General features: G+C 48.6%; 1 protein-coding gene and 1 long non-coding RNA gene across 3 annotated transcripts; both read right to left on the reverse strand.

Moving 5' to 3' along the window:
• Positions 1 to 2,592: 2,592 nt before the first annotated feature.
• Positions 2,593 to 6,658, reverse strand: LOC118711027. Of its 2 annotated transcripts, none has more exons than XR_006740618.1 (2): positions 3,779 to 6,658; positions 2,593 to 3,422 (listed from the first exon to the last, which is right to left on the reverse strand). It is a non-coding gene; the product is annotated as an uncharacterized LOC118711027 (long non-coding RNA). The 2 variants fall into 2 exon arrangements; XR_006740617.1 differs by having other exon boundaries at positions 2,593 to 3,512.
• Positions 6,659 to 18,933: 12,275 nt separating this feature from the next.
• Positions 18,934 to 20,969, reverse strand: ADRB2 (adrenoceptor beta 2). Its single transcript, XM_036423923.2, has one exon. The coding sequence runs from the start codon at positions 20,744 to 20,746 to the stop codon at positions 19,487 to 19,489; it is 1,260 nt and encodes a 419-aa protein (XP_036279816.1). The 5' UTR covers positions 20,747 to 20,969; the 3' UTR covers positions 18,934 to 19,486.
• Between the last annotated feature and the right edge of the window lie 3,641 nt (positions 20,970 to 24,610).

Genomic DNA, 24,610 nt, shown 5'->3' on the forward strand with positions numbered 1-24,610 from the left:
GCATACATGCCTTTTGAAGCTTTTGAAGGTGTTTTATTTCATGTAAGTCTCACAATAAACATGAAAGGCATTGTTCTTCTCAGGTTACCAATGAGGAAACTAAGACACTGAGAGACAGGGATTTGCCCCAGGTCACCAGGGTGCCAGTCTGCCTGCTCTGCTTTGCATCAGAGAGATCTACATGTTCCAGGCGCCCTAGCCTGTTGCTTTCAGCCAGGTTGGCTGATGGAAATCTCTGATAGGAAGTGGAGGGAGAAAGAGGAGAGAAGCAGGCTCTGTCTTCTCTGTCATTCTCCAGTGGCATCTCCATCAGTGGCTTCATGTGCTCTGTGCCTTCAGCTCATGCCAAATACATGCCCTGATCTTGTAACACCACCCCCTCCTGTGACCCTCTGGTGGTTTCCTCCTGCCGTTGCTAATCTCTGGTTCCTCACCAACCCATTTATAGCTTCTCAGTTCTCCTATCACCTGGGCATCCAGTTCCTTAAATTACATTTCTTATGTTGAAAAACCTAGAGTGGTTTCTGTTTTCTTGGTTAGGCCCAGACTGCATCCCAGGGCTGGAAAATGGTCTCTATGAGGAGCTATAATCAGGGCAGAAACAATGTGAGATTCACTCGTGTATGTATGTGTATGTATGTGTGTCCCTATGGGAAAGCCTTTCTCCCAGGAGCCCAGATGATATATCTTTGGATCTTGAGACGCCAGCATGGTGCCTGGCATGCAGAAGGCACCAGTAGATGTTTGCTGACATAATGTATTTGTTTGGTAAAACAAACCGTGCCAGAACGGCTGTATAGTTTATCTCTAAGTTTATCACCAAGTGTCTGTGAGATATAAGAACAACAGGTCCTTCTGGTCTTTGAAATGCAGCAATGAGCCATTTGGACACATTCTACAAAGCCACACAGGGAACTACATTCATTGCGATTTCTTTAAGATTTTCCTAATTTTGAACCATAGTAGTTATTTCAGCTGGAAAGATATTGATTAATTGAAACTTAGAAAAATGAACAATTTCCAAACTCAGAGAGTAGGTGAAAACAGGATGGACAGCATGGGCAAACATGGGGGGAAAACATTCTTTAAATTGTGTTTTCTTATATTTATGCAGGCAGGAAAATCTAGGTGGTGAGGTCAGCTTTGCCACCAGCCGTGTAGCCTTGGGCAGTTCATTTCTTGCCGGAGCATGACTCTTCTTAGGAGAATAGGTAAGGGCACACAGAGAGGTACCAGGGATGTGTGTGCATAGAGGAGAGCCCATGTGAAGTGGTGGAAGGAGGGTGGCCTTGGAGGAAACTAGCCCTGCAAGCACCTTGACCTTGGATTCCAGCCTCCACAGCTGTGAGAAAATTAATATCCGTTATTGAATTCACCCAGTCTGTGGTATTTTGTTGTGCACTCCACCAAATAAATATGGAGATTTACATTTGATTCATTCATTCAACAAATATTCATGGAGCATCTATTATGTGCCAGGCACTGATTCTTGAAATAGGGCATAGAGTGCTGAGAAATCAAAGACCAAAAAAGGGCTTCTGCTCTCAGAAGCTTCATCTAGTGGGAGAGATGGGCAATCAAAAGATCACAGGAGCAATGTGGAAAGAGTGGGAAGTGGGTCCCCGTGCTCTGCAGGAGCACAGTGCTGCTGGCGGGGGTGGGTGGGGGATGATGCAGAGGGGCATTTCATGCTAGGTTCTGGCTTATTCTCAGCACAACTGTAGTGCCATGCCCTCTGCCAGTCCTCTGTAAGTGTGGGCTGGCTTTAATGGAAGGCTCTGACCTCTCAGTTCTCTATGTGGAATAACATGATTCCCTAGCATTGAAGAAAACACAGCTCGAGGACAGACACTACTGAGTGCTGACTTTATAGGGCCCACAAAGCTGGGGCAGTGGGAAGGCCAATAAATGAGAAGGGAGAGGAAGTGGGTTCTCATCTCAGCACGGCCACAAGCCCATGGTGTGATGACCTGATACAACACCCTTCCCTTGTCTGGACCTCCATTTCCTCTTCTTAAAAAACAAAGAGGTTGGAGGGGTTCATCTCTAAGATCTCATCCAGCTCTTTGAAGCCTTCTCTGAAGTCTAGTTCGAGATTAGATTAATCTCAAAGGGAGGAAGAACGGGACAGACAGAGGCAGGGGAAGGGGAGAGAGGTGAGAGGCTTCCCCATTTTTTGTGAGACCTTGGCCAAGAGGGTGCCTCTGAGTCTCAGTATTTTTTTTTTTTTTTAAGTGAGGGGGTTCTTGGATCTTTTGTACCTGAGTGTTCATTCGTTTCCACAGGAAGACATCCCTGGGCCAAACGACTGCAGTAGGTGCCATGGGGATCATCAGCCTCTGATCCCCACGCACATCCTTCAGTTATGAGCACGTCAACTGGCTTCTTGCAAACAGGAAGTCATAGAAACGCAACCATTTATTTACTCACCACTTATTTCTCACGTAATAACTAGATCATCAACTAAGTCGATCCCCATTAAGAGAGACCATAACAAACATATAAAACTAAGGATTGGTCTATTGACATTTCCTGGAAGGAAAGGTGTCACTTTCTTTTACCCAACTCACAGGGAGGCACAGTTACCAGAAGTATCTTAACACCCAAATTTTATTAGAATGGTTTGAGCAGAGAGTAGATAAATTAGAAGATAAAATTAAGTTATCAATATCCAACAATAGGGAAACGCTTAAATTAATTTTATTACATTCATAGGAAATTGAATGCAGCACTTAAAATGATATATTAAATGATTATTTTACAACATGTGGAGATACAATATAATAAGTGAAAAAAAGCAAGATACAAACCATAATTTAATATAATCTTAATTTTTGTTAAATACATACTATACCTCATAGATATACATTAAAAAAGGACCTGAGAAATACTCCAAAATATTAACAGAAGTAATATCCAGAAGGAGGAAGTATGAGTGATTTTATCTGCTTCTTTATGCTCTTCTACATTTTCAAATGTCCAGTGATATGTATTCATTTCTTGGTTTAGTCATTCAGCAAATATTTCTTGTGTCAACTATGAGCCAAGTATGTTGTAGCTGCTCATGAGAGAGACAACTCTCAGCCCTCCTGCAGCTTAGCCTCTAGTAAGTTGACCCAGATAAGGAAGAAGAAAAACCAGTAAACAAGAGGATGTGGATGGTACTATGTACCGTGAACACAGCCAATCAGGGTGATGAGAAGGAGAGAGGGGCCGTGCACCTGACTTGCATGGTCAGGGAGGACAGCCCTGAGGAGGGGCCATTAGTCCTGAAGCTGAAGGATATTGTCATCACAGGGAATGGCCAGGCTGCGTGCACCTGACCACCCTGGGCACCACAGGTCTGGGAAGACGTGTGGCTTCTATTGTAGGCCTGTAGGGCCACAGGAAGATGGCTCTGGCTGCAGAGTGCAGAGGGGCTCCTGGTGGTGGAGGCAGCGTTAGAAGCAGAGAGACCTCTCCTGAGACAAGTTTTTCCTTATAATTTGCCAATCTTGGGACATCCGTTTCCACTGTGAGAGGCAGTTGGGCAAGGTCAGTGATTTCTAAAAGCACTTCCAGTATTTAAACATTAAAACCAACCTTATTTTTGTGTACCTGGTGACCTGTTCTTTGAAAAGTATATAAGCTTCTTAAGCACAGGGCCCAAGCCTTCTGTCTCTGTTTACCGCCAGCACACCACCTGGCCCCCGTGAGGTGCAGGGTGCCTGCAGGGGTCTGCGGGGAGTGGGCAGTGTCATTCTTGCAGTAGTTTCCTCTGTGATTCCTGCGAACTCACCTGCTGAGGCCGTTGTCCTGAAGGCAATAGGGAGCCACAGAAGGCTCTTCAGGAAGGCTGACTTCTGCATGTTAGTAAGTGCACGCGGGCGGTGCTGCAGGAGGTCCGGAGGGGGCCGGGTGTGGAAGCGGAGAGACAGAGAGATACCTTGTTTTACTAGGAACCCCCTGGGGCTGTGACTGTGCAAGTGGGCCCCCCTGTGGAAGCAGGGACCTGCCAGTGGGGAAGGGCCACCTCGCAGGAGCCTGCCTCTGTCGGGGGCCGCACATGGGGAGACAGAGCGAGAGCTCCGCCTACTCACAGTTGAGGGAAGAAGGCACGAGAGACCAAGTGACTCATGTGCCAAGGATTTCTGACTTCAGGGCCTCCTCTCGGCTAATGTGAAAGCCAGACTCGACTTAGCGTGTCATCCACGGAGCGGGAGGGCTGTGCCTGTGCCAGATGGAAGGGAGCGTCGTCAGGGTGGGGTGGGGAGGGGGAGGGGGAGGCAAGCATCCCGGCAGAAACCGTGACAAATGCTCCAGTACCTTCATTTGGACACTCCCTTAATCCAAGAAGGGCTAAAATTGGCCGCGGAGCCTGCCTTATGAAAGCAGAGCAATCAAACAAAAGGAATAAGCCCGGGTTGAGTCAGCCCGATGGTAATCCTCCTGGAGAGCATGCACATCCAACAAAAATAGATCAGAGGCTCTTTCCCAAGACATGGCACCCGGAGATGTTGGGACCATGCCCCTCACGTGAAGGTGGGAAGAGACGGTGCCAACCCCCCTACCCCCCGCCCCCCCGAGATGGGGAGGCAGCTCTGCCCTCAGAGTCAGGGCCGGGACTCGGGCTTATTCTTCCCATTTGGAGGTAAGGGCTTATCTCACTCCTTCAGTCTGGGTCCAGCTCCTTATTTGCCAGACGTGTATTCAGGCACAACCATGGGGGGCAATTTAAATGATTTCAAAGCCCCTTGTGTATATTGTGTGTTGCCATGTACACACACACACACACACACACATGCTGCTTTAGTTTGGTGAGGTGTTTTTTTCCCCATTAAGTACCATGGACCCTTAATATTACTTAAATACCTGCATTCACCGTCCCAATTCAAAGGCACAGTTCACAGCAGCTAGAAGCAACTCTAATCCAACCCCTTGTCTCACAGATGAGGCCTGGGGTCTAGAATGGATGAGGCTGCAGCTACTGAAATCCAGAAACGGCCACGCAGGATTCTAGACTGTGTGAGGAAAGTAGCATGCTGTAGTACACATGCCTTATTCTATTCTTAAAATTGAACCTGGGACCCTTCAGCCTGCAGGCCAAAGCTCTATCCACTGAGCCAAACTGGCTAGGGCTGCACATGCCTTACTTTCTGTTCTCAAGCACCAAGTCTTAAAAGGAACGGGGGTAGAGAGCTAGATGGTCTCCAGCTATGGCCTTGGCAGGGGTCTGACATCTTGGCACGCTGATCAGAGAATTTCTAAAGAAGAGCTTTACCTTCTTAGACAGTTGTTGCTGTCATGGCCACAATCCTCCATTAAATAAGCATTTCCTGAATGTCCACGCTGCCGAGTCTGTTATGTACTTTTAATCTCTTTTCATTTTCATAAGACTCTGATGCAGTGTATCACTTCTTTTTTTCCAGAGAGAAATATGCTATAGAAATGTGTCTGGGTCATAGGCTCAGGAAGGTGGCAGAGTTGGGATCTGGCCTTCTGTTCCCTTTTAGTATGCCATGGGCCTCAGCTACGTGGTGATTGGACTCCACTGTGGACACGTGTGGTCGGGGAGGGCAGGTCTCACAAGCCTAGAGGACTGTGGGGCCAGGTTTCTCAGACCCCACCCTTCTCTGGGCTGCTAAGCTCTGCGGTGAGCTCCCTGCCGCATCTGAGGTTTGCAAGCCCCACCTAGAGGCTCAGGGTGGGATTCCTAGCGGCCGAGGCCCATGGTGGTGGGCTTGGCTATGAAGAGGCCCAGAGCAGAGCAAAGACCATTGGCTGACAAGGACTGACCTTGAGGGGTTTGGTCCATAACACTGAAGGCAACACAGTAAGAGCGAATCCAAAGGATGGGACTCGGACTACAGAAGAGAAATGGAGCCCGGGACATAGTTTTAAAGACAGTTTGCTGGAGGAAGCCCCCGTGTGTCTTATGTGTACACACCTTTCAGGGTGGGTCCTCAGAATGTCCTACGCGGGGCAGGCATTTCCTCCAGTGGCCCTGATGGCATTGCGTGTCTGCTTTAATGTCTCCAGGAACAGGAAACAGATTATTGTGATGTTTAGAAAGTTCTAGTGTTCGTTTGTTGCCTAGATGTGCCTGTGCGTAGGGTTCAAATCTGCCCTTTGGTTTGCAAAAGCTCAAGGGGTTTCCTCCCAGCAGTGCTCGGGATCGTCTGAAGACAACTTTCACTTTTCATGCCGGGGTCCCGCCACGGGTGCTGAGCGGAGTAGGAAGTTTGCCCACCGTTCATAGGCGTCCCCTCTAAACAAACACGTCAACACCAACAGACAGAAGCCCATCAGTAGCATTCTGTGGGCAGGCTAGGTTAAAGCGGGTCAATCAGGTATGTTTCCTGCAAGACTGTTTGTTCACAACCGTTACTATGCTGGGCGGAGTGGGTGCTGCAGCAGAAAATGCTGGGCGTGCAGCGTTTCCCAAGGGTTTGCCTCCCACAATTTTTCTTTTTCCTCCCAATGTGCCGTACTGTTTTCCACATAGACCCTTAGAAATGCTGTTTGGAAAATGCTTCCCTGCACAAATGCAGGCTCTTCCTATCATTGCTTCCAAGCTAAAAAGCCAGGCTCCTTCAATTATTTATTTCAGGACAAAGTGTTGGGTTTTCTCAGAATCTTAGCTCCTGTTCTCTAGTAGGGGCATCAGATTAAAATCCAGGATGCCATAATTCTGATTTCTCATTTTGTTGTTTTGCATTGGCATTGTTGTTATTACTTAATAGCCAGAGTTTTGCTCTTGACATTCAAGTTTTGGGAGTAATATGTATGTGGTTTAGTTTTTGCAAAAACAAAAACAAAACAAAACAAAACAAAACAAATAAATAAATAAATAAATAAAATGCAGGATGCCCATTTAAGATATCTGAGAACTGGACACAGTAGCCCAGGGGTGGACTACAACTGAGACAATTGATGACCTTGGGAGCCACCTTCAATTCCATCCCCCCCCCCCCCCCCGTCATGTTTTTAAAAGGAACATAGTAACATTGTTATGAATGATTAATGGCCAGTCTGCTGTGGACAGGTACCAGAGAGTGTTCTGAACCCACTGATTAAACCCAGAAACCAATTTCCCCTCCCTTAACCCTGTTCATCCGTATATTATAGTTAAGATTCTCTGGAGTTGGTATTAGGGAGATTGATCCAAATGTCATTTATAATCCCCTTACATTGTCTTCTCCACTTGACTGTAAGAAGCTTAAAAAAAATAGGGAGCCAAAACCAGTTTGGCTCAATGGATAGAGCATCAGCCTACGGACTGAAATGTCCCAGGTTCAATTCTGGTCAAGGGCATATACATTGATTGCTGGCATATCCCCAGTGGGGGGTATGCAGGAGGCAGCTGGTCGATGTTTCTCTCTCATCAATGTTTCTAGCTCTCTATCTCTCTCCTTTCCTCTCTGTAAAAAAATCAATTATATATATATATATATATATAGACCAATCACGTTTACCTTGGTCATGGTTGTACCTATGGCATATGTACGTGTTCAAAGATCTTTGAATAAATGAATTAATGACTTACTCACACTTTGGAAAGCGGAGCAAACCAGATAAGCTGGTGCTCTGAAGAGGAGGGTTTGCCAATGGGAGTTCTCCTCGCGGTTGGAATTTGTCATCTATCCCACTTTTTCCCAGACCCATTAAATGCTGCTCACCTGTGTCAAAGCCAATTCCGTTGGAAGATGCGTGTGCAAAACAAGAACATCTAATTGCTATGACTAAAATAAAACATTCCAGCCAAACATGAGCCGTTCTCCAGAAGCTGAAATACTTCTGGGAGCCTGCAATTTTTATCGAGGTGTGGAACCTGGCCCTCTGCAGCAGGCTGGCCTGTGCCCAGTGGGTGTGGGAGGGGGCAGATCACACCAGGTCTTCCCGCAGAAACATCCTGATCCAGAGGAATCAGGCAACGTGAACAAGGGCAGCCTCAGTGGTGGGGCGGGCATAGAAAGCAGGACACAGCATCCCATCCCTCTGACCCAGTGAACGTGCATCTGGTGACTGGCATGTGGGACCAGAAAGACTTGGAGTTTTTGCTCTAAGACACAGTTGATGGAACTGGACACTGCCCCCTCCTAACATGAACTCACCCACCCTTGAGGCTTGTCAATATTAAAAGCATCCCGGGGACAATCCCTGGAGCAGGGGATTATTTATCTGCAGCTTGGCAGCTGTGGCTTCTGTGCTGGGAATGTGTGTGTGTGTGGGGGGGGGGGGGGAGAAGTAGGGGGTGTTAACCCTGAATCTATATATATTAGAGGCTAATATGTAAAGTGTCTCCGGAGTTCAACCAGCAGACTGCTCACTATGATGTGTGCTGACCACCAGGGGGTGGCACGGAACGAAGGAAGGCCCTGGCTGGCAGCCAGCAGCTGGGGAGGGGAGGGGAGGGCTCAGCTGGCAGCCGGGCGGCCTCTATTGGCCCTGATCACAGCCATGCCTAGGGACCCTACCTGTGAACTAATTTTGTGCACCAGGCCTCTAGTTTATTTATAAGATACAATGCAGAGAAGTGCAACAAGGAGAGCCCTGGGTTCCAGGAGGGTAGCAGAGTGCAGCCCAACTTGTGTTGCTTCCTGAGGATAAGTATAAAGACCTAAGTTCAAGGGCCAATCCATGCCCTTAGGCAAGTCCTTTAACCTCAGTCTTTTTTCTGTGAAATGGAAACAACCAGGCTGACCTCAGATCTGTGAGGACTGGATAAGATGGCAGATTTAAAAGCCCTCTGTGAATGGCCAGGAGCTGGGTCAATACGGCGGGGAGTTACGACACGGTGCCCCCTTGAGCACAGTGCTCAGCCCTCAGCGCTTGATGGATCTCAGGTTGCTGCCAAGAGAGCACAAAAGAGCACCCAACTGGGAGCAAAGAAAGATGTTCCTTGCACAGCCTGAAGCAAAATAAAAAAGAGCTTCACATTACATTATATAATTCCTTTAATCACAGAGGAAAATATTTGCCAAGGCACACACTTAAAGACATACATTCTCCGGGGGTAGGAGTCTTTGGACTATGCAAATCCACTTGGGAACATCTTTATGGCCCCGAGATGTTAGGCCACAGGTGAGCCTGAATGTTCCTATTGATCTCCCTCAGTCTGTTTCTGGCCTGGCCCAGGCCCTTGCTGGCTTTGCTGGTACACAGGAGCCAAATGAACACAAGTGTAGTTCTAATGCATTGGAGGGAAAACAAGGCAGGGTGTGTGGCTGCTAAGTGACTTGTTACTTCCTCTGTTGTGAGATGCTACACCCACTGGAGGGAAATTCGTGAATGCGTAAACATGTGTGTAGGAGAGTCTGCTAAGCCAAGGCTGCAGGGGACCGAGTCAGACCTTGTGCCTGAAGAGGGCTTTCCTGCGGGCTTTGTCTGCTCCTTCCTCCAGTGTCACATTCCCCGCAGTGGTCCCGTATGGAACATACTACTTCCAGCCACTCACGGTCCCCACCAGAACCCACAGACCTCTGATTCCCATCCTTCTGTTTACTTCTCTCCGTTGCCAACTCTCTGCAAAGAGCACTCGGGGCTTGGAGCCGGGCAGAGGTTCTGCTTACAACTCTGGGAAGGCACAAGGCAATCTTTATGCAACCCGACCTGCCCATCCTCCCCTCCTTGCCTGGGCCAGGAATAGTCAATGATCGTGTTCTGGAAGAAACCCCACCTTGTCACTGGGTGCTGGGAGCCGAGAGGAGGGGGAGCGGGCGCTGGAGGCTCACGCATGAGGCCAAACAGCAAAGCCCAAGGCTCCAAAGTCAGAAGGCTCGGCTCGGATGTGCCACTTCCCCATCCCTGGCCAAGGACAGGCCTAGTGCTGATGGAACCCTGTGAGGAGGGTGTCTGCCCGCCTCCCAGCGCCCACTGGACTTATATACACCATGTGTATAATACATGCGGGTGTGTTCACTGAGGCAGCATTTGCAAGTGAACACTCACATGTCAGCATGCATTCCTAAGAAACATGCAGTGTGCCTGTGAGCCCATATGTGTGCACTGATCTATCCAAGAATGCTTTTGTATGAGTGGGCCTGCTTTCAGATCGGATCTCTGCTATAAACACAGCGATGGCTCCTAAATGCTCTTAGGATAAAGACCTTACTGGGGCCCCAAAGGCCCTTCAGGTGTGGCCCCTAACCCCATTGGCAGCTTCATCCTGCACCTGCTGTGCCCTCCCTCTGCACACCAGCTGCACTGACCTTCTCTTAGAACTTCTTATTATGAGAGGTTTCCTTTCAGCACAGGACCTTTGCATGTGCCTTTCTCCCTGAGTGGCATATTCTTCTCTCTTTCTCTAGAAATGATCTAGCCTTCCTTTGCTCTTGGCCAAAACCAGACCTCTCCAGGAGAACTGTTACTGAGCTCTCCATCTCAGATGTCCCCAAAACAACTGTATCTCCTTCTTAACACCTGTCCCCGTTGCAACTTTGCGTGATTTTTTCCAAACATCTCTCTCTCATTACACACAGACTCAGGAAGAACACAGTGGCTGTGCATTGAATTGAGGGTTTATATACATATCCAGGAAAAGGGGTCAGGGTATGAGCCTGCCCTTACATAGCACTGAGGTAGCAGTGGGACCAGGACTACTACACGTGGCATGTTTGCTGATTTGGAGCGCACGGAAGTGTGCTTGGGATCCCCTGCCTGTGTATTTATCTAAGGAAGAATGATTAGACCCCCGTGTCTCTGTGTCCTCTAGGGATGTGCACATTCACATGGAAGCAGACCCAGAAGAACCTCCAAGGGAACATACATGTATGTGAAACTGCACGTGGGTATCTGTGTCGATATGGGCGTTGGCATCAGTGACCGAGTCTGTGTGTGTGTGCCAGTGTGTTTGTTTGGGAGGCATATGCATATATGTGAGTCATCCTCTTCTCTGCAGCTGGGCGGGTCCCCTTCTGATTTTGAAGTAAGCAGGGATTGTGTACATTAGGCAAATGGATTCACATAGACCTCAAGGTGATCTGACTTGACCAAGGCAGAGTGTCCAGGAGCAAGGGGCACTGGACAAGGAGCCCTCTCTTCCTGGGAAGCTCCTTCCCGGTCTTCAGGCAGAGGCTCTGGGACCACGTGACAATGATGCTATGGGGAAGCCTAACTGTTGTCCCAAAACACATTTGTAATCAGGCGCCTGATTGCTCAAGGCTCGTGATGATCACCTTCCTTCTCTCGAGTCACGCTGTGTTTTTAAGTTGTTTTCATCTGCACTGTTTTATTTGATAACAATGGAAAATTAGAACTCCGTTGGTTCGAGGCAGCATTATTTTGGTGGATGCACGCAGCTGTGCGGGATCATGTTTTCCGTCCCTACATCCTCTTGGGCAGGGAAGGGCGGGAAGGGGAAGACGGTGCAATTTCTAGGTCCCCAAATGCGATCCTCAGAGCACCTGACTCACCTCCTCTAGAGGAAGTTGTGGCAAAACCCAATCGCTGGCCCTCAACCACAGCTTGTTAGATCAGAATCTCAGGGGTGGGGGTGGGGGATGGAGGGTGCAGGGAGAGGGGGAGGGGCATCAGGAATGTGCATTTTCTCAGAATTTCCCCCCAACCCCTGTTGGGGTTCTGCCAGGTTTGGGACCTCCTGCAGTAAAATAAAATACTGTCAGGAGATTCACACCAAAACTGGCCCCGCTAGCTCTTCCAAGGTCCTTTAGGAAGAGATTTCCGAGGCGGGCCAGCGGGGCCCTGGAGCCTAAGCCACCGTTCTCTGGGGCTGAGGGAGCGAGGTGAGCAGCTGGATTTCTAGAGAAACGCGGTGGGGCCGTAAACCGGCACGGGAGCCTGACTGTTTGTGGGCAGAGCAGGCTTATGGGTGCAATGCATCTCACGAGAACAGTGAGTACCTCCCCAGCAAAACAAAACAAACCGAACAAAGCAGGCTTGTCTGCAGTATTTAGAGACATCGAATAGGCGTTTTATGAAGAGAAAAGTGGGCAGGAGAATGGAGGCAGAATGGGGATGGCGAGGGCCACTCCCCGGGAAGGGCAACTGTGCTGGGGCACAGGCCCGGGCTGCAAGATCAGTAATAGTGAGGGCGGGAAAGAACACGGGGGCTCCCTGGGACTCCGCTTTTGCTTTGTCATAGGTGCTACTGCTGTGATTTTCACAAATCGGTCTCGCTTCCTGGCTAAATGAACACATTCAGCAACTCTAGTCCTCCCCTCACAGCACCGGGCAAATAAGAATGGAACAAGCAGAGGAGATGGTCCTCGCCTGGCCCCAGTCCTACCTCATGGCTGACCCGCCGCTGGCCACCCTGGCTCTCTTGTGAAGGGCCCGCTCGGTGCCCATCCCACCCTGGTAATCTCTAAGGTGAAACCTGAGATGTTGACACAGACCTGGGCAGAGAAATGGGAACAGCACTCCCATTTCCAGGTGTCCAGGGTTTCCTGACTCCAAAGCAGTGATCTGACTCAGCGCAAAGCCGTGGGCAGGTGTAGGTGCCTCCCTCTGCCGCCGGCCTGCCAGGGGCAGCTCAGTCCTGCTGAGCCGACTCAGGTGAAGGACACCGAGCTGCCAGCTCTCAGGGCAGCCTGGCTTCCCAGCTGCTACTTGGCCACAACCTACTCAAACAGCATGGGCTTGCCACTTAGTCCCAAGCTCACACATTAACCCGGCCTCTCTGGAAAAATCCCCGGAGAATCACCAAAATGCACCCGTAAGAAATGTCCTCCCAGCGGGGTCTCTCTCTCCTCTCCGACCTGACCCTGAGCACAGGGGCTCTGGGTCGCCACCCCTGGCTCTGCTCCAGGGAGTCCTGAGATCTTCGACAACGTAACTCCTCTAAGTTTCAGTTTCCTTTCTGGTGAGATGGAGACGAATGCAGTCATGAGCCACTGTGATCGCAAGAGGTGCTCTGTGGAAAGGGGACCCGCTGCAGCACTTTTCAAACGGCGGGTATGGGTCACCGTCTAACTTGAACGGACGGATGTTAACACAGGCCCACAGGCCGGCACAACGGCACACAACAAGGCCGCGAGAGCCCTGCCCTCGTGCGAGAGCGTGCGTTCAAAGTCAGGGCCCAGGTGCAGCGAGGGTGCTTTCAAAGAGACAAGTATAGAAACATCTTTTCATCCGCTGGCAAGGGGTGTGGAGGGAGCATTCTGGTTCATTTATAAAATGCATCTCTTTAAGCCTGTTCCTCAAAATGTGGTCCATGGACCACTCATGCAGGAAAAAATGGGCAAACTTGCTACAATGCAGATTTAACATATATATATATATATATATATATACACACACACAGTATTTATTGGTTAAATTGGTTGAGGTGACATTGGTCAACATGAACATATGGAAGTTTCAGGTGTGAGTTTCTATGACACAAGATCTGTACGTTGCACTGTGTGCTCGCCACCCAAAGTCAAATCTTCTCTTGTCACCTTAGTATTAGGACCTCCCTCTCCCCCCACCCCCTTCTATGTGGCAACCACCACACTGCTGTTTGTATTCATGAATTTCAGATTTGCGACAACATGAATGGACCTGGAGAACATTGTGCTAAGTGAAATAAACCAGTCAGGAAAAAAAGCTAAGAACGCTATGATTTCACTCTTTTGTGGGCTATAAAATGCAGATTCTGGAGTCCCAGCTCAGATCTCCCAATCTAGATGCTCTGAGGGGGGTGATCATTCGAAACTGCTGACTACTGTTCCTGCGAGGCTAGTAGACCTGTGGGCATTATCATACCCAGAACATATTATATGCATACAATACACACAACAAGGCATGTAAAAAGCATTAGTGGGGGATTTAAAATTCTATGAATAATCTAATTCCATTTTTATTTAAAAAATATATTTATACACGTTGTATAGCCACGCATAGGGCAAGGATTGGGAGCATACACATCCCAGGAAGCAATGGCTGTGTCTAGCCGGTAATGTTATCTGTGATTGAGCTCATTTTGTGCTTGCATAATTTTTTAAATGTTCTACCATGAGTTCTATTACCTTTTTAATAAGGAAAAGAAAGTGCTTTTAAAATAAAAGCAGTGAAGCCAGATGCACAGCACTGAAGACTTCCTGAAATCTTACAGATATCAACCCAGGTATTTCTCACAAGAGATGAGGAGACAGGCCTAGAGCGGGGAAGTGGCCCGCCTGAGGTTGCCCACCCAATTAGGACCTCTGAGACCAGAGAGCACTGAAGTGCTTGGTGCTGGCCATGGACCCGCCTCCCTTCCTTCCAGGCCCTGAGTGTGACGGAAAGACCACAGGAAGTGCAATGATTCCGAGGGTGGGGAAGGATGTAATAGCCTTTGCAGACAGGACTGTGCAGCTCTCATTAGTCTCTCTCTGGGAGTTAGTAGGTCATTTGCAAAAGGCATGGGAAGAGCAGCTGATGAAAAGGTCTAATAGTTTGGAAAACTGCTTAACCTTCCTGCTCTATTTCTGGATTTTTCAGGGCCAAAGACCGTTGAGATCCTGATTTCCCTCAGAGGTTTTCCTGTTTAGGAATGCAATGAAACCTCTGAAATCCAATTGAATTGGGAGCAGCGTAGCTGGGATTAGGGAATGGTCTGAATACTTTTTAAAAACATTTAGGTCTATTGTTTTCAAGGACACAGACTTCACAGACTTGAAAGGAGCTTAGTCCAGCGCCCGCTCAGCGCAGGAACTCCATGTGCTGAGTCCTGCACTGAACTTTATTTGAGCTTCCCTGAATGCTCCCAATGACAGAAGGCTCACGGTTCTGATAGGTAACCTATTTCACTCTTAGAAAAGTCTTTCCTTCACCTGAGCTGGAATCTACCTTCGTCTGAGGTTCTGGTTATCTTCTTATTTCCATACAGAACTAAAAAGCTCTTCCTCCATGGTTTGAAAATATCTGAAGGCAGTAATCATGTACCAATAGTCTTTTTTTGCAGGCTGACCTCCACCAGAATATTCAACCATTATTTATATGATAAATGTCATCAACTCTAATTAAAAATATAAACTACTGTCTCTACTTAGCCTCTATATCTATATCTATCCATTTCCATTTCCATATCCATATCTATATCTATCCATTTCCATATCCATATCCATATCTATATCTGTATCTATATCTAGCCATATCAATATCTATATCTATATCTATATCTATATCTATATCTATATCTATATCTGTATCTGTATCTGTATCTGTATCTATATCTATCCATATCAATATCCATTTCCATTTATATTTCCATATCTATATCTATATCTATATCTATATCTATATCTATCTATCTTGACATCACTATAGATATAAATATTCGGAGAGCTTAGAGACCACCTGCACAGGCCATTTTATAAATTCAGGCTTCTTTTCACCTCGCCTTGGCTCCTATTATTCATAAGACACCCATACTTCTCAAGTTCTTGAAAGTGCTCGGGAAGTTTGTTCTTAGGTATGTCAAAAATGCCTCTTTCACATTATATTTGCACAGTCAGTGAGGCAGGGATTAGTACAGAGCTGAATTTAGTGTACGGTAAATTGTCAATGAAAAGTCTCATTCAAAGTGCACTGACCCTCCTTACTCTTTGCTGTCAGATCACCTATCTCCCTTGCTCAGATGATACTTCAGAATGGATAACACACCTATAGAGCCACGTAGGCCTGCACATTTTCCATAAGGTTCAGCTAAGTGCTCAGTTTAGGAGACCTTCCCAGCCTTGGAACCAAAAACGAATTTGCCAGGACACAAGGCAGGCTGTGCTTCTGCTTTACCCTGTGCTTGTTTAAAAGTTTCACATCCTCTTTTCAGTTTGGACTAATTCTCTGATGAAAAGACAAAGCAAAGATTCAGAGAAGCGCACTGGGCATGCCAGTGATTGGTTTCCTGTCCCAGTCCTCAGCAGCCATGCAGTCACATGCTTCGGAGGGAACATTCCTCCGTGCCCCAACCCACAGCACTCTCCCTCTTCTCTCAACAAGGTATTGCATTTCCAGTTCTTACACTTGTCCCGGCGCAGATGACAAGCTGCCTCATGCTGCTTCCTGGTTTGCATATGTGCTGGGCTCCATGGGCGCTGGACTCACACAGTCCTGGGTTCCAGTCCTGACTCTGCAACTGGCCAGCTGTGTGCCTTTGGAATGTGACTTAACCTTTCCGAGCCTCCGTTTTCTTATTTGTTAGATGAGGACAATTATGCTACCTACATCAGAAGGACAATTATGCTACCTACAACCCTAAAATAACATGATGCCTAAAAAGGTGCTTAGCACAGCCCCTAAGATTCAGCAAGATTCCATACAACAGATCTGTTTAATATTATTAATATGATGCTGTAGGAGGCAGAGACTGAACCCTATATTTTTCTCATTCTGCACAAAATAGATGCTCTATAACTAGCCCCCAACTTTTTCTGGTCTAAGCTTCCTTTGGTAGTATGTTCACCAGATTCAAAGCATCTTGTAATAACAGTTCCTATTTCCAAGCTCCTTTCCCCCAGATTCTTTCCCCCAATCACAACTCCTTTTCTCCGGTTCCTTCCCCCAGTAACAATCTGGGAGTGGGGAGGCGGAGATGGGGGAAGACCCACCCTGTCCTGCCACTTTGCACACCTGTCAATTTGCATCTCAGGATAAGGTTCTCATTTGACAGACTCTGAAAACTTGCTGTCCAGACAAAGAAAACTTTATGACCAAGAAGCCAACACAGATCTTATGTAACTAACCTGTCAGCAAATAGAGGCACAGAGGGACACTGACAAATTCCTGCCCCCAAAGAAACAAATCGAAGCAAGGGACTGAGACAACCCTAAAATGCTCCTGCTTGTCAAGACCCTTAAAGCTGAGCAACATTCTTAAAGGATTCTTAAAGGGACAGGAATATGGCTAAACTCCCTTTTCCTGGGAAATCTAAATTAACATTCATAGCTGAACTTTTAACTGACATCACATCAGATGCTCCTCTAACCAAACAAGCATACATAGTATAATTCCCTAATTGCTGACCAATATCTGCTGAGGACTCTTGCTGAGTCAAAGAACATTCTTTCTCTTGTCCCTACAGCAGATTGTTTATTGCCTGAATTTCGTGTTCATAATTTTGGGTCAAAGCAACAAACACACCCACTGAAATGAATTTGCTATGTCACAGCCCCAGTCAAAGCCTCCACAATTGAGGGTAAGGGGAGCATTCAACGGGCAGAATACACCGGTTCCCGGACCTCCTGACAGCCAGGTTCCCTGGCTGCAGCCCCATCTTTCATGTCCTTGGCTTCTTACCTTGAGCAGGTCATTCCCCCCGTGTAGGCTTTTGGTCTCTGCCGATGCTGAATGCTTTCTATGGGCTCTTCCAAGCCCCAGATCCCGTGAGGCTACGAGGAGGGTGGGGAGCAGCTGGAGAAGCTGCCTGCCTCTCTGGGTGTGGGGCCCAGAGGAGGAGAAGAATGTGATAACAGGTAGGAAAGCCTTTGGAGAAAGAGTAAAGGTGCTGAATGGCGGACACCCTCCAATTCTCCACAGTTCATTCCAAAGTCACAGGCACCCACGATTCTCCCGAGAGCTCAGAGCTCACCCAGACACCCACCACTGAACTGACAGGAAGCCGAAGGGGCCAGTGCTTTTCTGGTTGGGGACTGTGGCTGGGACAGAAGGAAAAAGTGGAATCAGCTTTATGAGTGAGTGAAATGGCAATGAACCCTGCAGGCTGATCTCCAGGCTCGCGTTGCCAAGGAGGACGCTCCACCCGGTCAGACCTGGGCCAAGCCCTGGCTCAGACACCCAGGCAAAAATAGAAAGGGGGTGAGAGAAGAAATGTGTTTACTTTTGTGATTTTCCCCTCATGCGCCTCCTAACAGCATTATCTCTCCACAAACAGGCAGTAACAGCTCCCAGGCCTGGCTTCCATTGATACACCCTCCCCAACCGCTCAGCCCATAGTCAGTATCTGGGCAGCTGGGAGGTGCGCTGGGAAGGCAGCAGAATGGAGTGAGCAGAGCCTTGGTCCAGGGTCTGTCACTCACCGGCGAACCATGAAAAATCCTTCTCCGTGGCTGCGCAAAATAAAGTGCTTACATCAGACAGGATCTAGAAATCTGCTTAGGTTTTTGAGTTATATCTGCAGCTCTCTCCCAGGGGCAATCTCCCCACCCCCACCCCCTTCGAGGGGGTTTTGGCAATGTCCGGAGACATTTCTGGTTGTCACAACTCAGAGGGTGTTGCTGGCATCTCATGGGGAGGGGCCAGGGATAGTGCTGAACATCAGACAGTGAATAGGACGTTCCCCCACCACAGACAACTACCTGGTCCAGAGACTAGTGCTGAGGCTGAGAAATCTTGGTTTATCTTAAAGGGAGAAGAATGGAAGGGAAAGGGGACAGAAGTAAAGAGAGAGGAGGGGTTAGAACCCTGTTTCTAGGTCATGGGGTGTTCATCAGCTAAGTGGCTTCCAGCTTTTCTCCCTCTGACCTATGTCCTTTCAGTTTCCCTTGAAATTACAGGGTGAAGTTTAGTAGTTGTTTGTTTTGGGTTCTTTTTTTTTTTTTTTTTTTTTACATTAACTTCTGACTTATCCCTCAGATGCCAAGCCCTGGTGCAGCTCAAAGATTCCCCACTCTGAGACCCAGCCAAACAATAAACATAAGCAGCTACTAAGCAAGTAGAACCAAAAGGTGGGTGGTGGGGGTGCACGAAGGGACACAACAGATGCTCCTAACTCCATGCCCATGAGTCAGTGTTTCTGATGTAACAACAAAGAGTAATCACCATAGGACCAGCGAGATGAGCTCGGCTGGGAGCCGGCGGGACTGACCTGGGGCCCAAGCATCAGGAGAGATTGAGGTGACAGGCGACAGAACCAAAGGCCAGTGAAAGGGTTAAGCAATCAGGGCATGCCATTCCTGTGCCATTCCACATTAAGTCACCGGGCAGTTATTACAAATAGTTACCTGTGGTTTCCAGTGGGGGAGGCAAGCACACTCCAGTCAAGGGGTTTTTGGAGAAACAGGTGCAATGAAGTCATGGTCAAACAATTTATTTACTGTAAACTTTAGACTTTGCTCAGGAAAACAACCGAAGCTACCCCTGAAATGCCTCCCTACAACACCCTGTTTCAGCAAATAAGAGGAGCGTGTTCACAGCTGTCAGGTCCAGGATACTCCGGATCCTCCATCCGAGGGGGCAGGAAGGAAGGTCTCCTTCAGACACATGTTACCAGCAGCAATAAATTACCCCTAATACTTGACTGATGAGGTAGATACGCAGAAAAGTCATCAAAAAACATAGCAGCCCCGGGTCCTCTGGGACCGAAGCCCTTCAGACATACACGGACACGTTCCATGCAAAGAGGAACTGAACTGTACAAGACACAATCACTCCCAATAGGTGCTCTCTCTCTTTTTTTTTTTTACAGCTTACAAAAATAAAAAATAAAAAAGGCAGAAGGATGTCCTTCCTCCTGCACATCTCTATACAATTTCATCCTAGGTTTATTACACTTAAGTTAAAAGAGTCTGTTTAGTGTCCTGTCGAGGAAGAGGGGTCTGGAAAAAAAAAAAGTAGAAAAGCTGCATCAGAGCAGCGAGTCGTTTGTACTACAATTCCTCCCCTGCGAATCTATGCTATCATTTGGCACAGTACCTTGGCTGCTCCCAAAGTCTTCCCTGCCCGGGGCATCCTCACACAACAGTTTGCCGTCTTTCTCCTGTGCCAGGTGGTATCCACTGGGCTCCCCCGTGCATTCCGTCTTGTCGTTGCTGCTGGAGTAGCCGTTCCCATAGGCCTTCAGGGAAGACCTGCGCAGGCACAGGAGCTCCTGGAAGGCGCTCCTGAAGTCGGGGCTCCGGCAGTAGATGAGGGGGTTGAAGGCCGAGTTGACGTAGCCCACCCAGTTGAGGAGGATGTAAACGTCCTTGGGGATGAGGTTATCCTGGATCACGTGCACGATGTTGACGATGAAGAAGGGCAGCCAGCACAGGGTGAACGTGCCCATGATGATGCCCAGAGTCTTGAGGGCTTTGTGTTCTTTCAAGCAGAACTTGGAGGACCTGCGATGGCTATGCCCGCCGCCCCTCCCGTCCTCCACCTGGCTGAGGTTCTGGGCGTGGAAGCGGCCCTCGAACCTGTCGATCCTCTGGAGCTGCCTTTTGGCCACCTGGAAGACCCTGGAGTAGACGAAGACCATGACCACCAGGGGCAGGTAAAAGGAGACGATGGAGGAGGCGATGGCATACGCCTGGTTCGTGAAGAAGTCGCAGCAGGTGTCTTTGGCATAGCAATTGATGGCCTCTTGGTGGGTGGCCCGGTACCAGTGCATCTGGATGGGCAGGAAGGAGGTGAGGCCGGACACGATCCACACCATCAGAATGACCATCCGGGCCTTGTTCTTGGTCAGCAGGCTCTGGTACTTGAAGGGCGACGTGATGGCGAAGTAGCGGTCCACGGCGATCACGCACAGGGTCTCGATGCTGGCCGTGACGCACAGCACGTCGATGGACGTCCAAAACTCGCACCAGAAGTTGCCGAAGGTCCACATTTTCATAAGGATGTGGCTGGCCCCGAAGGGCACCACCGCCAGGCCCATGACCAGGTCGGCACAGGCTAAGGAGGTGATGAAGTAGTTGGTGACCGTCTGCAGGCGCTCGAACTTGGCGATGGCCGTGATGACAAGCACGTTCCCGAACACGATGGCCAGGACGATGAGCGACATGAGGATGGCCATGCCCACCACCCACGTCTCGTCCCGCTCCTGCGCGAGGTCCTGGCCCGGTGGCGCGTGGCTCCCGTTGGGCGCCAGCAAGAAGATGGTGGTGTGGTTGCCCGGCTGCCCCATGGCGCGCGGGCTGGCAGGTGAGCGCAAGGGCTCAGGGGGCGGACCTCCGGCCGGGCGCCGCGGCCAGCGACGGGGCGCCTGGAAGCCTCATTCAGCCGCCGTGGGGTGGGTGTGGTGGGAACCCGTCCTGCGCTCAGCTCGCGGGGTGCCCCGGGCTCGCGGTGCCCGTCGGCCCCAGCCTAGATCCGGAGCAGCCGCCTCCAAGTGCGCGCTGCCCGTTATGTGCACAGGACTTTAGAGGAACGGCCTCCCAGGTGACGTGCGGGAACTTTCCGCCAATGGCTCACCGGCCTCTGCAGAGGGGCGAGGCCCCCACCCCTTCCTGCCCCTCCCCGCCCCTCCCCGCCCCTCCCCGTCCCTCCCCTCTCCCGCCCCCTCCTGGGCGGGCCCGGGCGGAGCCCAGCTCCTCGGGTCAGGCGGGCGGGCGCGGGCCACCACCCCTCCTGGCTCCCCCGGCTGGCCCCGGAGGGCTGGCGCTGGCTGGGGATGGCACGCTGACAGCCACCCTGGGAGCTTTGGGCTCTTCTGTGGCTGCTTACCTGTCCTCCCAGGGCGCTGGTGGGGACGGAGATCTCAGGTCAGAGGGCGGCACGCGGACACTCCCCCCACATTCGGAAACAGAGGCGAGTGCCCAAGGAGACACGCACTGACAGGCACTCTGGCACCCTGGCCGACATGCTCGGGCTTATACGGAACCACAACCATCGGCGGAGACACACCCGTCCAGCGCACACCGACAAACACCCCAGCGAGCTCCGGAGCCCACAGGCGCAAAGTCACCCTGCCCCGCACAGAGACACTCACAGAAGCGCCGGGGAGCAGAGAGGCACCGGCACACACAGGAGTAAACAACACACAAGCGCGCGCTTGGAGGCCGGCAGGGCGCCCCATCCAGATACTCCTCACCCCTCACCGTGCACCTGGACCTCCACGCCGTCCCCCTCTCCTTCCCAGCCACAGGCACATGGACGCAGGCAGATTCCCTTTCAAACATTTGGCAAGACCGCAGGAGGTGACTTCAACAGCTGTTGATTTCCTCAGCGCGCTCGCTCGCTTGTCAAGTACTTTGGGTGCCCTCCTTGGAAATGCGCAGGCATTGAGACATATGATTTCACCCTCCGGGTTTCATCTGGAGCCAGAGTATAGTATACGCATGTGTAGGATGTGTTTGGGGACGGAGAGAGCAAGTGGTTTGCTTTAATTTTTAATTCTTGGGAATGTGGCACCACTCCCTCATTTTTCTGTTGGAATGAAACGCATTGAAAATGGAATAGTTTTCACTTCAACCTCAACTTTTTCGGCAATCCCATTGCCACTAGCAAGTTCCTCTCTTTTCTTCTGCTGGGAAGTTTGTTGGTCTGTTGGGGCGAGCCATTTGAAATTGCCGCTATTCTGTGGCTTCCAACTTTGAAAAATAGCAATTTCAAAGGTTATGACTATGGCTGGCACTGAGGACATTTTGCAGGCACAGAAAGCAAAAGATCATTTCTTCTTAAATAAAAATATCAGGCCAAGCTTTCCAATTAGAGTCTTTGTCTAAAAATACAGTACTATCCTCTGGCATATGACTTTATTAAAAAGAAATTCCCTTTTCAGGTTTGATTTCACATGTATTAGTAGTGTTGTGTGTGTGTGTTTGATTTTATTTTTTTAAACAACAAAGTATTTCCTACAGTGTAGCCAACGTACTACGTCGATTACATAACAACAATGGATAACATTTATGGAACATTCTGCTATGTGCCTTTCATACACTATTCCATTTAATTCTTCCCACAGTCCCATGGTGTGAGGAGGGGGTCGGTGGGTACTATTGTTAGCTTAATTCACAACTAGGGCTCAAAGAGGAATATAGCTTTCCCTGGGCACAAGGCCAGGCAGTACCAGAGGCAGAAGCAGAGCCAAGCCTGCCTGAGTCTAAAGCCCATCTTTTAATCCTTTCAGTGCAGAAAGGGATGGGGTATAGGGAAAAACTGGAATTGGGATATCCAGATTCCAGAACCCCCACCCTTAGTTGTGTGACATTTATATGTGCAAAAGCATTTTCACCTTTATTATATCATTCTATTCTCACTCACCCCCACCTTAGAACTTTCTAGCTCACTTTCCAGGCAGGTGAAAAGATGGGTTTAATTTCCTCCATCTCTAAACTAGGAATAAAGCCAGTTCCATTGGTTGGGGCTGAGTGAGAATAGAATGATATAATAAAGGTGAAAATGCTTTTGCACATATAAATGTCACACAACTAAGGGTTATAAATACTGCACAAATGTGGCTAATGAATAAAATTTTATATAATTTACTTAGCAGTTCAGAATATGTTGTTTGTCTTCTCTAAGGAAACAATAAAAATACTTTAGAAGCAAAGCCCAGAAACAGAATTTAACCTACACACCCCCTTTAGCTTCCTTCACAAGCAGAAATGGGTTTTGCAAGACAGATGCCTTAAAAAACAAATAGTTCCCATAAAAGCCACCAGTATTAATTAAGGCCCTATTATGTTCACATAGTTTTCAAAATATACCCACCTCATATTTGTGTTTTCCAAAATTGGTTCTGACATGATGCTTTTTCGGAAGAGGCAGTGCCTGTTATGCAACAGTGTTTCTTTAAATATAAGTCTACCCCGAATTGTGGAACTAAGTCATTTAAAGGCTCCTTCCTGTTTGCAGAGCTATGGAATAAATACACATGTTGTTTAACCTCCCCATAACAAAACAGAACAAAGAAAGTCCTTTTAGGACAAGCACAGATTGATTATTTAGATATAAACATAAGTCACAAGTTTGAATACTTTGGGAAACACCTTTAAAAAAAAAAAAAAAACACCCACAAACACTAAATCAAGAGGGGACACTGCTCATGTCATTGAGGAAGCTCCAGACCTTTGCCCACCAGCCTGAGAGAATAGACAATCTCTCTCTCTTTCTCTCTCTCTCTCTCTCTCTCTCTCTCTCTCTCTCTCTCTCTCTCTCTCTCTGTCTCCCCCCCCCCCCCCCCCCGCCCCATCACCAAAGTTGGTAGGAATTTCAAGGTTTTGTCTTCATGCCGAGTCTAATCCTGATTTCCTTTTAGTATTATAGGATTAGAGAGTTAGAATGAGAAAGAGGTTTAATAGATCATCCCCCCCCCCCCACACACACACACACTCCAGTTTGCAGATAAGGAATCTAAAATGCAGTTATAAGAATCATCCAGTCCAAGGGAGCAGGGGAGATTAAGAGTCCCGGCTGGTCTTCCTCTAGCCTCACCTACTTTGAGTGCCTAAGGCTGTCCTGTCATTCCCCAGAGGAGGAGCGGCGCTGGCACTGCTCACTGGACTTGTGGCCTCACAGAGTTAATGCTACAGTTGAACTGGGAAGTTCTTAGTAGACTAAATACACCTTTATCTGATGTAAGCAAAAGCAGGCTCTTTTATGGTGATTGATAGTGTCGAATTACATATTTTGTCAATCCCTTAAGACACCGATTTATCGTTTCCTGCCTGCCAAACGGGAAAAACACACACATATCTTGATTGACCGAAAGAATGTTTGAATAGGAGCAAGTTTTTGTGGACCCAGGCAATGCCCGCACACCAGTAGCTGGACAGCTTAGGAAAATCTTATCCTGGTCTTGGTTTAGACAAGATTCCTTCCATTTTACAGTCCTCGGAGCAGACAAGCATCTGTGGATTTCTTTCTAGATGACGGTCTTAAATGTTTGTCTGTAATATTATCTCTGTACAGTATCATCTCATGAAACTCACATTAAATAAGATTAAATGCATGGAAAACACTTAGCATACTGCCTTGGGAAAGAGATAGCTCTTACTGTTATCTTCTTTTTGAGTCAAAATGTTTATATAGGATGCATATTTGTCTT

Source organism: Pipistrellus kuhlii, unplaced genomic scaffold (genome assembly GCF_014108245.1).
Source record: "Pipistrellus kuhlii isolate mPipKuh1 unplaced genomic scaffold, mPipKuh1.p scaffold_m20_p_8, whole genome shotgun sequence".
Lineage (NCBI taxonomy): Eukaryota > Metazoa > Chordata > Mammalia > Chiroptera > Vespertilionidae > Pipistrellus > Pipistrellus kuhlii.